The 15867-nt window shown below is 41.2% G+C and overlaps 1 protein-coding gene across 1 annotated transcript in view; it reads right to left on the bottom strand.

Annotated features, from left to right (window-relative positions):
• The window catches only part of LOC117575420 (dynein axonemal heavy chain 5), a 31361-nt gene extending 15996 nt beyond the window's left edge, over positions 1-15365 (bottom strand). The window contains exons 1-23 of the mRNA XM_052007762.1: positions 15112-15365; positions 13857-13994; positions 13630-13789; positions 13411-13561; positions 12387-13131; positions 11611-11821; positions 10685-11553; positions 10505-10624; positions 10284-10440; positions 10135-10189; positions 9582-9715; positions 9300-9508; positions 8930-9226; positions 8422-8866; positions 6980-7179; positions 5752-6918; positions 5677-5695; positions 5464-5543; positions 5088-5245; positions 4483-4933; positions 4241-4413; positions 2738-2893; positions 2453-2663 (exon numbers count right to left, since the gene is read on the bottom strand). Of these exons, the coding sequence (XP_051863722.1) occupies positions 2453-2663; positions 2738-2893; positions 4241-4413; positions 4483-4933; positions 5088-5245; positions 5464-5543; positions 5677-5695; positions 5752-6918; positions 6980-7179; positions 8422-8866; positions 8930-9226; positions 9300-9508; positions 9582-9715; positions 10135-10189; positions 10284-10440; positions 10505-10624; positions 10685-11553; positions 11611-11821; positions 12387-13131; positions 13411-13561; positions 13630-13789; positions 13857-13994; positions 15112-15225 (6420 nt within the window). The 5' untranslated portion in view covers positions 15226-15365. The remainder of the gene's footprint in view (positions 1-2452; positions 2664-2737; positions 2894-4240; positions 4414-4482; positions 4934-5087; positions 5246-5463; positions 5544-5676; positions 5696-5751; positions 6919-6979; positions 7180-8421; positions 8867-8929; positions 9227-9299; positions 9509-9581; positions 9716-10134; positions 10190-10283; positions 10441-10504; positions 10625-10684; positions 11554-11610; positions 11822-12386; positions 13132-13410; positions 13562-13629; positions 13790-13856; positions 13995-15111) is intronic.
• Positions 15366-15867: the final 502 nt, after the last annotated feature.

Genomic DNA, 15867 nt, shown 5'->3' with positions numbered 1-15867 from the left:
ATAATTCAATCAAGAAATTTGAAAATATGTAACATATTACTAAGACATTAACATTTCTTTTGGCAAATCAAGTGTTTGATAATCACACAAGTTATAAAATTCACACATATAAGCAGTCTATAGAATCCCTTTCCATTATCTTTAAATAGCATAAAAAGATTGTTCGATGTCTCAGCAATTATTCTTCGAAATTCAAAGAGTAAAGACAAATATAAGCGATTTACTTGCCATGCTCGTATGACGAACAGGTTATAGAATACGTATACGTAATTTGCAAGTATGTCCGCCTCGTGTGGTGTCATTGGCCATTTCCCAAGTGGAATTCAACAGAAATGGCCTCAAATCCCATCAAATTAGTAGCAGGTTACTGACAAATGTACACGGAATATTATCCTGTCTGGCAATCGACTCGTTAGCTCAAAAAATTGAACCGTGTAACCAAAAGTGAAAACTCATTTGTCAATTTATGGTGGACATTTGATATGAGCAACGTTTGTAGAAACTAGCGAAAAAAATGGGAACTCAATCGATTTCCCTGCTCGCTAATCCAAATGTAAACATAGTCAATGTGTGGTGGAGGCAACAGTTGCCAGCTACCAGCTACCAGTTAGTTAACCGGTTGCAGAGGGAGTTGGGCTTGGCCAAAGTAAGTGACAAGCGTTTTTGTTTGGTGCCTTCCTACACTCACCACCCGCTGCTGTCGCTTTTGCCTACTTTTTACATAAATAAACAACGTAGCCACAACAAAGGATTTAGCCAATAAACTGACACAAACACACACACACACGGCCACAACACGCAACGAAAATCCAGTGTGTGTGTATTTGTATTATGACAGTATGTGCATGTGTGTGTGAGAGCATGTGTGTAGCGGGATTGTCACATAATGTTTCATTAAAATTAAATGCAAGCGAGGGTCTAAAAATGTTACATAAATGAGACCAATAATTCAATGTGCAAATTAAAATTGCGCATACGACCCGAGCAACGGACAACCGACAAACAACAATGAATAACCGACTAAGTGGATAAACATTCATAGGTATGAATCTGAATGAATGCAAATGTGAGTGGGTGTCTAAAATGAGTAGAACTGACTGCCATTAGCAGCGAATAGCGAACAGCGAGCATCATTATCATCATCATCATCGTCATCGACGTATGCAAGCTAATCGCATTACTACAGCAAAATAGTTGGTTTGGTTGGCGTCATCGGTAATTAAAATGCGGCACTCGAAAATGTTCACGTTATGGCAAACAAAAACGAATAGCTTCCATTTAGTGATCTAAAAGCCCGAAATAATCACATTTTGACTATGCTCTGCCAGACGATGTGCGGCTGCCACAAAAGCCTCATCAAAATGTAAACACATTGAGTCTAGCTAACAATTTGTGCTCTTTTGTGGCCTCAATGTGGGGGGAGTCTTTCCCTTTCTTTCTTACGTGTAGGCTGTTATTGTCAATTTTATTATCACTCATATTGAGCTAAATTTTACATGACTAATAACGTCGCATTGCGAAAAATCGCTGTGCCTTTATTTCACCCTCGCTCCCTTAATGGGACTCTGTGAGGATGCCACAGATTGTCGCGCTTCTTTATAAAGTGTTCATATTTTGATAAAATGTAAAGAAAATAAAAGAAAACATATATGTATATTTAATAAATATCAATTTGGCTTGAAAGCCTTGCGCCTGTCACGTTTTTTCTTTGACCTTTTGGCGAAGCGCTTGGCGTTATTCTTTCGGAGCATTTAATGTGACTTGACTGAATATTGATTATGATTCGTTTTAAAATTGAGTTGCCTTTTTTGGGATAAAACTGAAAAGTGACGCGCTATTTAAAGGGATAAAATAACATAAAGGGAATTACAGCAAATATGAGATACTCTATAAACGTATCTTATTGTACGATAAAAGACACACTATAGATAATAACTGCTAGCTTAATATTGTCTTATATAAGATATTAAAATATGAGTATACATATAATCTCAAAAGTGGCATGCTATTCAAAGTTATAAAATATAAGGAATTATCCCCAACATCCTTTCCTATAATCGAATAATAACTTCTAAATATAATGCACTCCCTTCTATTACTCTCTCTAATTTTAGCACTTTCAACATGCTGGGCATAAAACTGAAACTACATTAAAAGCCAATTCAATTTATAAAGCCATACACCTCAGCTGTGCTGCTGTTATACGCCTCTTCTGCTACTGCATATGTCGCACACTCTAAAAAAAAAGGCACATTATGTGCAATTTGCTGTGCAACTTAATGAAATAAGTGTGAATTATGAGGAAAATGCAATTAAGCTCACATGAGAGTGCGTGATAAAGTGTTCTATTTGAATTAAGAGTCTCATTAACTGGCAATGTGATAGACTCTAATATGGAGCAAAGGTGCAGGGAGTGCTCATAGTTTTGATAGCGTTGAATCAGCATTCAGACCATGGTTATGAAAATGCCAAACTCAGGGTTCATTTCAATCGTGTCGCCATCCGTGAAGAGGAATGTCTTTTTCTTCTCTTTCTTAGCGGTGAGGACAACGGCAACCTGTTGGGCAGCCACAGAGAGAACGGGCAGCTCGATGCGATTGAACTCATCGAAACAGCCCCAGCTACCGGACTGGGCTAGACCTTTATAGATGCGTCCCAGGCCCCTGTAAAAATTGAATGAGTTTCTCAGCGATATGGGTGGCATTTTAAGTGCTTTGCGTAGGTCATGGCTTCGTACCTGTAATCCATTTGATCGGAGCAATTAAAAACGACAACATACTTGGCCAACGTCTTGCCCATATCCTTTACAGTTTCCGTTTTGCCAGTACCCGCAGGACCGCACGGTGCGCCTCCCATACTCAAGGTGAGCGCTTGGGCCAGAGTAATGTAGCAACTGAAAGGAAGAGACAGGAAACAGAAGTGGGAGACAATTGCATTTAAAATGCAAAAGTCCAAAAATTAATAAGACACATTTTATGGAAATATTTATGCTTCTATAAAATGTACAAATATATTTTATTTTCATATGAAATGCCACAGTTTTCCTTTGAGGCTGAGCTCGGCTGAACTTTACATGAAGAAAAATTGCGTATACGCCACTTTATTCGCGCCCATTTAGCTAAAGCAGGTGCTACCCCAGGCAAATGCTAAGCTATTCCCTTTGGCATCCACACAAGGATATCAAAGCAGGCGCGATATAAACAATGGAGTGCAGGCAGGAATTGGGCACAAGGACCAAGCGATACAAGCAAACAGATGAGACACAGGAGGCAGTAATGGCAAAAGCCCCAGATAGAAGTGCTATGACTACAGAACACACTGTGTGTGGGGATGACTTTAAGTCGAGACAAAGTCATCGAATGAAAGCGTAGCACCCGCTGCATAGAGTATATAAACTGCCTCTGGATATTTGGCGGAATATGCCGTCACTTGCCAGGACTCGACAACGTGTTGCTGTCCAAAAACTTTATTTATATTCCGCTAAGTGAAATTTATCTTTGGAAACATGTCAACGTCGTCGTCTTCTTCGTCGACGTCATCGTCCTGGCGGCAAAAGTCTCTCCTCCTCTCTATGCCGCTGGCCTGCGTGGGCTGCAAATCGTGGACTGGAGCCATAAAAAGGATTCCATTGCTGCCGTTGCGAGTTGTCGGCTGTCTGTTTGGCAGCGCGACTTTGAACTTGTTTAAGTGCTGGCCGGTCCAATTTTGGAGCATGCTGCGAGTTTTGTTTGCCCAGCAAACGAATTGTGGCCAAGTCGCACTCGAGGAATGTTTCGGCAGCTATGCGAAAGTTTTGCACGTGCCACGTGGAATGTAAATACAATAAATTAATTGATCTCATGTTGTTGCTCGCTCCGTCTGTGCCCAATCAAGTCGCACGATATGACAGTAGCAAAAGGGAAGCATTTTAATTGCATTGGACAAGCAAATAGTTAACTAACTTATAAAGTTCGTCGGAAGAAAGAATATAAATAATATCCATAAAGGACAGACTGATGAAACATCGTCCTTGATATGTGCCATTGTTTAATTTTTTAGCTAAAAGAAGAAACCAACTTAACCAAGCTGTCGCCTTAATGCAATTTACCTACAAACTTTATAATTGAATTTAAAGAGAGCCACACACTCGACAAAGTCTGTGCAGTTACTCTTGCTCTGTTACACATTCCATTACATTGTCGCATAATGAAATCTAACTATAAAAATGCTGCCAAGTGAGGCGAACTTTAATACGACATACCGATCCGTAAGAGGTGTAATCACTAAGCGATCTGTGCAGCCAAGATATTCGTTTTGATAGGTGAATGTGACATCTGTAACAGATATCCAGGTCTTGTCCAAGTCCTCTTTGAAGTAGAAGCGACACTGCTTCAGCCACTCAAAGTCGTTTGATGACTTAATGTTCATGCGACACTGAAACAAAAGATGCATAGAAGGAGTAAGTGGTTCGCTTATGTTAAAGTAAAGTTGAAGTGTGTGTACCAGTATATCAAAGATGTCCCGCTGATGCACATGAATGGTGATTAGAGTTTCAAAATTGGTGCGTTCCCGTTTGGATAGATTACGCGTGGTTTGATCGATCAGGGTGTTGAGCATCTCTAGGAACTTGTTGTTCGTCTCTGACATGACCTTCCTCTCATGTCTGGCCTGCATCAGAGCCATTTCTGCATCTCGTGTCCATATCATTTGTATACCCAATAAACCGATTTGTGCCGGCACCTTCTCGAGGAAGCTTAGCAGCGTGAAATTCGGATCGTTTATTGTCGCATATGCGGTGCGAATGATCGAATGCAGTGACTGCTGTGCTGTGACCAGCAATTGAGTTAGCCATGTCTCGACCGAACCCTCGGCTCGAATGGCACGATCCAGCTGTATCATCTCTCCCTCGCTGCTGATGATTGCCATCATTTTATTGTATTCCACATCATGGAATCTGTAGTCAATACAATGCATGAATAATTAGCAATATTTTAGTATGATATTAGTAAATAATAGTTTTCTTTTATTTTTTTTATAAAATATTTAATTTGAATGTTAAAGTTCGTTTTTTCATAATTTTTCATAATTTTATATTTATGTATACTTACTTGACGCATTTGGTATTATCGAATATGTTTAGTAAATGATTCTGTATGGTGTGCGAATCGGATCCTTGGCCAAGAATTTCAAGCAGAGCTGGATCCGAAACGAAGAAGAAACGCGGAAACATAATGCGTTTGCGTTCCAAATAACCACTCAAAGATTTCTGCAGAATTAAGTAATGTGAATTAAAAAAATTAGTGAAAAATATTACTGAAAGAGATCGAGTAAAAGCTGAAAATGCATTTTCAATTGGTTTATCAATATGTTTTAAATTTTTTATAAGAATAAAAATAAATAATTTGAATAATTTCATTTTCGAAAGCTGTTTAAATAGTTTTTGTAGTAGAAATTCATAATCATATTCTTGTTAGTTGGTTGTACCTGACAAATCTCGAGCTGCTCCTGAAGATGGGGCAAAAGCTGCTTAAGCAGATCATCGCCCACACAACAAGCCACAACGCCTGTTTATTTATTATTATAGATTATTTTCAAGTATTTTGATAACAATATTATATCATTTAAGAAAGAATTCCGCAATTGTTATTATAAAGAGAAAAGTTATTTAATTAAATTAGAAAATTCAAGAAAACTTACCAGGAGTCTCGTGAGCGCGCTGAATGAAAATGTTTAAAGAATTGTGACACAAGGCATAAATACAACATGGAATACCTGCATAATCTTTTGCCAGGATTTGTCGATTTTGGAGAACCGTTTGGCCTCCTTGGGCAGCTGCTTGGCAATGTCGCCGCCAACGAATACAGCCTCGAGATAGACCCACATGTTTTGAACGAGCAGCCAGCGTTCCAGTATCTCATTGGAGTTGGACAGATCGTAGACCCATTGCTGGATTTGCTTGCGAAAGGGCGCATTATAGCGATTTGATAGCAGTGAACCGAGGACCATTAAGCTGTCCTCTAGCTGGCCGATTGTCTCGGCTGTGGTATCACCGCGCAGTAAAAGTTCGCCGCGATTATTGAAGCTCATGAATTGCAGTTCGTGGACGGACCATTCGTTGGTCACCTGCTTGAGCTTCGCCTCGATATCCTTCTCCTTCATGGCACTAATGCAAATGTCCTCGATGTCCTCCTTGTGCTTGAGCAGCGGCGCCTCGAGTATGTTCTTAAGCGAGAAACCCTCCGAGTCAAACTCGAAGATGTAGCGAGTAACATCCATGATCCGTTGCCAATGGCGTGGCTTCATGGCTTTATTCGCCATCAACTCCAGTAACGGACACATGTCATTGAAGTCGTCGATGGTCTTCTTCAGAGCATGGAATGCGGGCCACTCTTTGAGGCCCTTGGGGAGCTTGCGACAACGATTTTGGAACTCCATCAACTCATTGTTGATCTCTTCGATGTCCACCTCATTCCACGGTATATCGTAGTAGCTGCTAACCCTATCAATCACATCGTTATAGAGCTTATACAGTTTCTGCAGCAGATTGAGCTCCTTGCGTATCTGGCCCAGCTCTGGATAATCGGTCTGTGGCAGACCGAAGAGTTCCTCGCCGCTTTGGTACGTCTGCAGGCGGCGCCACATGCCCTCAAAACGATTCTGGAACAATATCAGACGATCGGAAGCTTCGCGCGGCGTCAGACCCGCCTGCATGGGTCCCGCTGTGCGATATTCCGTCACATATGCAATCTTATCCTGCTTAAAGTTGTCTAGATTGCTGCGCAAGTCGCCCTGGAACGCCGGCTGCATGTCCAGTAGTTTCACCTGCGCCTGCAGCGCTCCGGCCAGCAAATTCTGAAACGTTGCCCGCAAATTGTCAACTAAATCGAACTGCTCCCGCTCCACCTGCACCTCGTATCGTGTGAGCACATTAAACGCCTCCTGCAAAGCATGACAAATGAATGCGGCATCTCGCATGGAATACATATTTAGACAGACTCACCTCAATGGGATCTATGCGCAGCTCCATGTCCACCTCTTGCTCACGTATCTTACCCAGCGTTTCCATTATCATGCGTACATCGTCCAGGTCACGAATGGGTCGGTCGAGTTTACGATCCATTTCATTGATCACCGCATACACATAGTCCATTTCCTTCTTATACTTCTTCTTCATCGCCTGGCCAATTTTATGGTTGCAGGCTGAAAATAGAAAAATAGACGCAACCAAAGGTGTTTAATGCTCAAGACATATCCAAGGACATCGTTGGCCATTAATCAATGCGTGCCAAGCCATCAATAGGCGTCTCGCCTGGCCTATGGCCCCTTAGCCTGAAGCCTGAAGCCTGGAGCAGGGATTGGGGGTAGGGGCTAATTGATTTTCATTTTCGCTTTCGCATTTACAACCGAGACATGAGAGATATCCTGTGTCATGTGTTGCCGATATCGTTCTCTCGTTGCTCCCACAACGTTACGTTTGGGCATTTATTTTTGGCGTTTCCTTTGTGCGTCTAATTCGGTTAAATAAATTTGATTACCTAATTGGAAACCAATAAATTTGAATAGCTCCCTCTGCATGCGAGTATTTGTCTATGTCTCTATCCCTGTGTATGTGTTTGTGTGTGAGAGTGTGTGTGTTTGTGTGACTGCGTGTGGGTGTCAAATTTGTGGCTGATAAGCTGATAAATGTTAAAGGTGTTGGCAATGCAAAAAAAAAAGTATTAGAATTTTTATGACCCTTCATAAAGAGGGTAGAGATTGACTGATAGGCATACGAGACAGATAGTCCTTAGATCAGTGTTAAAGCACATTAAACTTTAATATTAAAGGACGTAACAATGTTGTGATTAGTAAAAAGAATTTTCAATTTAAGAAACTTTTCTCCACTAATAACTTTAAAATAATAAACTTTTTAAAATAATTTAATGTTAGGTATTTAATTGTTAGTTAATTAAAAGAGTTATTAGAATGTATTTGAATATTAATTTGTCTTTAAAATCTAAAAAATTATTTCACTAAAATATTTTTGTAATTTTATGTTTGGTTAGCAATAAAAAAAATAAGCAACGTTTTCTAGAAATTATTTAACAATGAAATACTTAAAGTCTAGAATGATGCAAAACTATTGTGTTAGTAACTAACTAATCATTAACTCTTCGACTGTGATTAAAACTGAATATTACAGTAGACTAACGGATATATGGCTATAATGAAATCGGTTTGACATTTGTCAATAGTAAATAATGCATTTAAGATATCCCTTCACCATTTCACACAATTTGGATAAAGCGCTAACTCTTCGACTGTGATTAAACTTTTCAGTCCACTTCGAATTAGTGAATACTTTGTAGTAAACTTAATATCCACATAACCGAATAATAGGAAGTTTCATACGACAAACAAATACTTAACCTCTCAGTTCATTATTTAAACTGGTCTACTTACACTTGATCTCAATGGCCAAACCATACTTAAGCCTTTCATTATACACAGCCACGCACTGGCCAAAGACCTCCATGTCTGGTTCAACGAGCAGATTTGCATCCAATTCGGCCAGACATCGTAGAGTCGATTCAAACTGTTGCAGACCAAACTCCATGAGCTGGCGTGTGGTGCGATCGTTTTTCCAAAGGAAATGATACGGCTTCCAGCGTTTGATGTACGTTTGGATCTCGGGCTTGACGTTCTTCGTGCAGCTGGAGAGCTGATTGAGAGCCTTGGCCACCTCCTTGTTGTCCATGATGGCCGAGTAGAAGCTCTTCAGCATGTGCGGCATCTGGGGACGCTCCTCGGAGGCCAGACAATAGATCTTGCGGCGTCGATTCTTTGCGCCGCCTGCAGCGTCTGTGTGGTTGCGTCCGACGCGCGGCTGCGCCGTCATCGAAACTTGCTGCGGTTGGTAAGACAAGATTTTGGAGAACATTGCGAAGCTATTCAGTGGTGTGGTACGAACCGGCGGATCCTTGCCGCTAGTCCATTGCGCCACACCCTTCGCAATGCCCGTGATATTCTTGCCAGCCGTCACCAATATATCCTGCAGCTCGTCCAGACTCGGCTTAATGACCACATTGGGTATCTGCAGCTGCGCGTGCAGCGCAAAGATCGGCTTCTTCGCTGCCGTCTCGTGCTCGTCGGCGATGAACCGACGCCGCATCGTGTCCAGCGCCGCACGTATCACCTTGATGAGCACATCGATCACCTTGCGGCTGTAATAGCGACGCATCTCGACAACGGCATTGCAGACCATGTCCTATCAGAGACCAAATACCATAACAATTACAGAAATACTTTCAAAGATTCTTCTTCTTTTGCTTGCAACTCACCTGCATGCCCTTGGGCAGACTCTCGGAGGTAGAGAGCAGCGTTAAGGGATTCTCAAAGCACGACCACAAAATACTCCAGTCCTGCTGTTGACCTCCAGCACCAGCTCCAGCGCCACTCGAGGCTGCTGCACCTCCCGAACTAGTGCCAGCTGCAGCGCCATCCTCCGCCTTACGACCCCCCGAGCCCGTTTGATCACCTTTAGGAGTTGCTTTTTATTTGGCCACGAAGGGATTTGCAATTTGCATTTAGTTTAGTCGAAGGGAGACAATTGAATGACTTACCATCGAACAAGGTGACCACGTCGTCGCCAGCAATCTCCTTAAATGTCTCCGTCGCCTTGTCCACCAAATTTAAAACTTCTTCGACCGCCTCGGAGACCATTTGACTTTTACGATTCAGTTCAATGGCAGCTTTTCTGTTGATGCAGACGGAAACTTTAATAATATTTGCACACTCGGTTGATTAAACAAAAAGCTTTTAGTTCCTGCTGATTGAGAAATGTTTTCGAATGTGGAGAAGCAAAGTTATTCAATTTAATTTTGTTGGTGTACACTTCAAGTGGGTATTATTTGGGGGAATTGCGAAAAGAATCCTTTGAGGTAGCCACATTTTCAACTATGCAAATTGAAAAGCTCATACATAAATTAAAATTGATAAATCCAATAAATCACACAAAAGCCAACAGTCAACCACACAATCCCCCACGTCTAACAAGACGTCTGCTGCGAAAAGTTCAAAAGAATTTTGTTGCCACATGCCACACACACACACACAAACACACACATACACACGCCAAGGTGACAGGTAACAAGTAATAGGCAACTGTTAACCCACCTGCATGCCTCCTCGCTACGCTCTAGAAATTCATCAACTGTCCAGATTTCATCGTCTGCGTCAGGAACAAATGTGAAAAGTTTTCCAAGAGCATAAAATTTAAACATGCAACCAAAGGGGAGACGTTAAGCAATTAGAACAGAACCAACCTGCTGGCAGTATCTGCAGTGAGACATCCTGCATCCACATCAGCACGTTGAGTATGCGATTCGAGTAGATGTCGTGCACGCGAGCCACCAACACTTCGAACGTTTCGATGGCCTGTTTGCAACGCTCATAGAATTGTGTCCAGTTCTGGTTTGTCCACTGCAACAAGCGGTAGAGCAATTGTTATACATCGAGAAGGAGCAGGCAGGGGAGGAGAACTTACATTGATGCTGTGCAAACCAGGTTTCAACATGGCCGTCAAGCGCACCAGCTGTGGCAGAAACAGAGGACGCACCTCCAGCTTGACAGCCTTCACCGTTGACAGGAACATTTTGATAAGACTCTGCAAATGGGGAAAGAGCGAGAGTTGAGCGAGAGGAGTAGAGTGACAGTGAATACTCACATTTAATGAGTCCTGTATGGTGAGGAAGTACTGATGACGACTCATCAGCGTGGCAGCCACAATAGGCAGCTCAATGTTCAGTTTGGCCAGCATCTTGGCCTCTCGTATAAGCAAGGGAATTGTGGGATGCAGATTCACAAACAACCTGTCGCCCTGTAGGCAGAGCAGAGGTTGCAATAGGCAAGCATCGGCCACGCTAATATCCTGGTCCAGCCAAATGGAAACAATCTCGTCCTCGTACTCCTGCAGCACACCGAGCACATTATTAAAGCGCACATCCAAGTCTCTGGCTAGAGGTTGTGTGCTGAGCACAGCATGATCCATCACTGCATCCATCAGCTCTGTGAGATGCAAATTGAGAGCGCGACACCAGTGAATGCGACCCGCAATGGGGGGAAAATTTCGAGCGAGCGGAGGATCATCGCGTTGCTTGCGAAAGGTCTTGAGAATGCGGTCCACCTCTTTCTCCACGTAGCGCAGAATACGCGTGTACTTCTCATCCATGCGGGTCAGCGGAATCTTCTCGCTGACCTTCTCGAAGCGCACCAAGAAGCGGATGCACTGAGGCGTCTCCCAGACAGTGTCAAAGTCACGCTCGATCAGCGTGGCAATCGTATCCTTCAGGGAATCGGTTTTGTTTATGAAGCGATCAAAGTCGTCATTGAAATCGGCATTGCGATGATCGAGATAATCGTATTTCTTGGATATGATTTCTTTCTTAGCCTCCTCAAAATGATTGGAAGCATCTTCAAGGGCCTCGCCAAGCAACAAGCCCTCCAAGCGACGCTCAAACAAATGATTGTAATCATCAATCAGATTAAACATATTAATTATTTTCGACAGACGCTCGCAGAACGTATCAAATTTGCCTACAATCGCAGATATTTAAATAAGTTGGAGAATAAAAAGTGCTTTTTGCAACTTGCCGAATACAAAGTTCTCGGAGAATCCAAATGGTGTCTGATGTGGTAGAAAGGGTTGTTCCCTCACTGTATAGTAGGTTTCGTGATAAATATGATTCAATTTAATGCAGTTGCTCAGCTTGGTGCGAATGAGACTGCGATCCTGAGACCAAATTGTTTCTTTGCAGCGACAAGTGATGTAGGATTTGCAAGTTTCAATCATTTGATTGGTAATCTGTAGTGGAAAAAGAAACAAGTATTATGAGAAATTAAATTACAATATAATCTGACATTAAAGAATATATGTGAAGAAAAAAAAACAATTGGTCCAATTGTGATTTTTGCTTTAACTTAACTTAACGAATGCTTCTATTAGGAAATGTATAATCCTTAAGATAGATTCTTTCCTATGATTAAAGTTCAATTACTAAGAATTCCTCTTACAATTTGTTAACATGAAAATTATTAAGTCGCTTTAAATTTGAAAGTAGTATTCTATACTCATTCCTAATTCTTTAACGCATTCTAGTTTTTCTCAATCTATAACTATGCAAGTGGCATGCGTAACTCAAATATAAAAAGAAGTCATTTCCACGCTGCATTACGTCAATGAACGACAAACGAAAACAACAAGAACTGTCGCCAATTTCAGGACAAAAGGTCAGCCACTTGATAACATCCTGCAAGCTGCTGCAGCTTTCTTGCTGATTTCCATGCTTATTTTGCTGCCCACGGGTTCAAGTTCAAGTTATGACTTACTGATGTCACGCGTTGCACTTCGCTTCATTGCTATCACTTACTTTGACCATTAGCGCTGATGTGCGCTCCGAAGTGTTGTAGAACTGAGATACACTATAGATGAGACGCACTGTCTGCAGCAGACTTAAGATGGACTCCTTCATGCTGACCGGATCGTCGAGATATAGTGAATGGCAACAAGTCTCCATGGCCTGAATAAACTTAGAGTTGTCGCGCGCTTCGTTGTAGCAAAAAGTGATCTTGCGATCGGTTTCCTTCCACTGCCGCATCACACGTGAGCCGGCAAGGAACAGGCAATGCAGCGTGAACTGCACTTCCTTGTCCTGCAGATGAGCTAAGAGTTGTGAGAACTGCGCACCGCGTTTCTTCCAATACTCGAGCTCATCCTGGGGTCCACTGTGATCGTTCTCCTTGCGCAACTGCTCGCTCTCGCCGAGAATTTTGAGTATGCCCTTGGACCAGTTGTTGACGCGCTCCTCCAGTTGGGCGCAGAACTGCTGATTCTTGGCCATGTCCTTGACCTCATCGACCACAAGGCAGCCATCGAACATGTCACAGCCATCGGCAAAGACATTGTAATGATCGCAGACCTGTTCGCAGACACGCAACGCGCTGCAAAAGGAGCGTAGTCCGGGAAGCAGCTGTCCCTTGATGAGGCCACAGCTGACATCTTCTTCATCGCCCTCGAGGCTAGGAAAGGCAAGGGCCTGCATGAAGACGTACTCGACGATGCGCTCTATGGATGTGACTAGGCCAATATTCTTGGCATCGATGACGCCACAGTATCTGCGGAAAGTGTGGAAATGGTGTTGAAAAGGCAAAGACTAAATATTCAATTACCAATACCCCAAACGGGGGCTGTGCGCTGTCAGTTTGTTTTGGGTAAATCTCCGATAATCCGCGTGCCAACAAATAAACCAAAAATTGGCTATTTTTAGATAATAGTTTTTAAGTTTAGCGCATGCCAAGCAAAGCAAACCCAATCGAAACAAAACCAAACACAACGAGGGAAAAACTTATGAAAAATAAACAAAAGGCACAAAAGCAACTGCAACATAAGCTTACAAATCCTTTTGGAATCCCTCCTCGGGCAGCTGCTTGGACGTATTCACGCGAAAGATATAAATACATACGCCAGTAAAGGCGCAAGTCCAGCCGTCCGTTAGGAAGAGTTTCTTGTGCTTGGGCGGCGGCAGACCACTCGGTGAGGCGCCACCTAAAAGAGAACAGGACAGAAGAGAACAACTGCGCATAAATTGACCAGGTGTGTGATTCCCTTCGTACCCTGCGGTGTCTTGGAACTGCTCGATGCCATGCCAGTGCGTGATGGTCCCGGTTTATTGGCATCCACCACGGGCGGCGGCTCTGGTTCATCGACCTCCTGATAGAACCACAGCAGCTTGTTTTTCATATTCGGCAAAAAGAGCTGATTGATCTCATCGAGCTAAAAGCAAGGTATGCAAATCAATTCGACAACATAAACGAAACGAGTCTAGTTCAAGTTGGGCTACCATATCCCCTTCGAATATGTAGTCCATGAGCTGATGCCTGGGCAGCTGTGTGGCATCTATCAGCAGCTGGAATGTGAACTCCAAACGGGGGTCCATCTCCCCACGCCGCGCCTTTCGCTCGCATTCTTCCCTTCGTCGCTGCGCTTCGTCCGGGTCCATAGCAATTTAATTTTGATTTTTTTTTTCGTTTTTTTTTTATTTAATAATTTTCCACATAAATGGAATTTTGCGATTTGCAACGTGGAACACGCGTCGAACCGTTTTTGGAATTACGAAAAATATGCGAATCAAAAGGTTTCATGTGCAGTTTTTATGTTTTTGCATTATTTCATAAAAATATTTGTTATAATCATTTGATTTTATTATTTTGCAGCAAATAATTGTTGTATCAAATGTTGTTAATTAATTATTTAGTTTCGAGTTTCATTCGAGTCATGTGAGATTCCGCCATTTGCAAAATTCAAAAACGGGGAAAGACCAAAAATATATTAGTTTCATCAAATCCAAAATTCGAGTGCGAACTTTGGACGCAAAACACCAACAAAGTACAAATTAATTGCAAAATTCAAAACTACTTACAACAATTGCCATTACAACAACAAAATGCACAACTCTTACGGTGAGAAGGAGAAAAGTTATTGTTTGTGCAACTAGAAAACAACGACAGACGTGGGGCTCAAAAACAAAATTTCGTTTTCTAGGGCACTAAAACACAAAAAGGTTTTCAAAGATCTGCAGAATATATGTATATATATATGTATATGGTATACTAGATAGAGTGTGTAACTAAATAGTCTTTAAAGCTAATTTTTCTCGAGCTTTTCTTTTCTTTTTCTTTTTCATTTAATTTGCTGCAACGAGAGTGAAGTTTCAAAGACTTGCATTAAAGTGTAATTTGATTGCACAGCTAAAAAGGAAATTAAAACAGTTCGATTAGTAGAAAAAGTTAAATTTATAACATTCGGATTTAAATTGCCAAGTTCCGTTTTATGTTTAGCTTTGTCCAACTACTACAATTTTAAGTTTTTACATTTTGATTTGGTTTTTCTTTTTTTGTATTTAATAATTACACCAGGATAACGTAACGTAACGATTACATAATCAGCCAACGAGTACAAGGAGCTAAAGGGTTACACATTACATTTCATACTGAAGCAATAATTATTTATAATAATCTTGCATTGAAATTGTTTGGGTACGATTTTACAATTGGAAAATAATTGACAAATTAATGTAATTAGCTGTCAATTTGCACCTGCAAAATGTCTCCCTCGTCCTCCTCTTCCTCTTCATCTTCGCTTCCGCTGCCACCATTGGCCGCCTTCATTGCCAGCACATGCTCGACCAGTTTTTTCTTTTGTACGAACATCGTGCTAGCAATATTTCAACACAAAATATCTATGTTACTCTATATTAATATTATAGATTTACTAGATTGACAAGACGATGTAGAACTTTGCACTTTTCTTTTCAAGAGAAATCAATGCACTTTCACATTATTGAACAAACAAACTTGCGGAGGACTCCAAAAGGGCGCCAATTACCATGGTTGTCATGGCGCCTGTTAAACCAAAAACTGATCGTATCAGCATTTCAAATTACTATTTGAAATTTGTTGCAGTTTGAGAATATTTAAAGTAATGAACTACATTTAAAATTCGTTTGTATATTTTTCTTAAGTCTATTTATTTAAAAAATTGCAAATTGCACCAATATTTACAATATTTATTTATAATTGACACGTTAGTCAACACTTAGCAATATATCGACAACAGCGCTGTTATGTTATCTATGTTAATTAACAGCTCTGCTTCACAGAATATGTTATTAATTCGAATCATGAATGAAATCATTAAATTTGTATATTCAAAAAAACATAATATGAGAAATGCATAAAAAATTATTCATGCGCACTCTAGATATAATTAAACAGCATATGTAAACAACTAATAAATGTAAACAAAAAGTGTTATCAGCAACTATCGAACTATCGAAGCTAAAATGAATATAT

The sequence above is a fragment of the Drosophila albomicans genome, chromosome 2R, assembly GCF_009650485.2.
Source record: "Drosophila albomicans strain 15112-1751.03 chromosome 2R, ASM965048v2, whole genome shotgun sequence".
In the NCBI taxonomy this organism is placed as follows: Eukaryota; Metazoa; Arthropoda; class Insecta; order Diptera; family Drosophilidae; genus Drosophila; species Drosophila albomicans.
The sequence above is the reverse complement of the archived record's forward strand: the minus strand, read 5'-3'. Positions and strand labels throughout refer to the sequence as shown.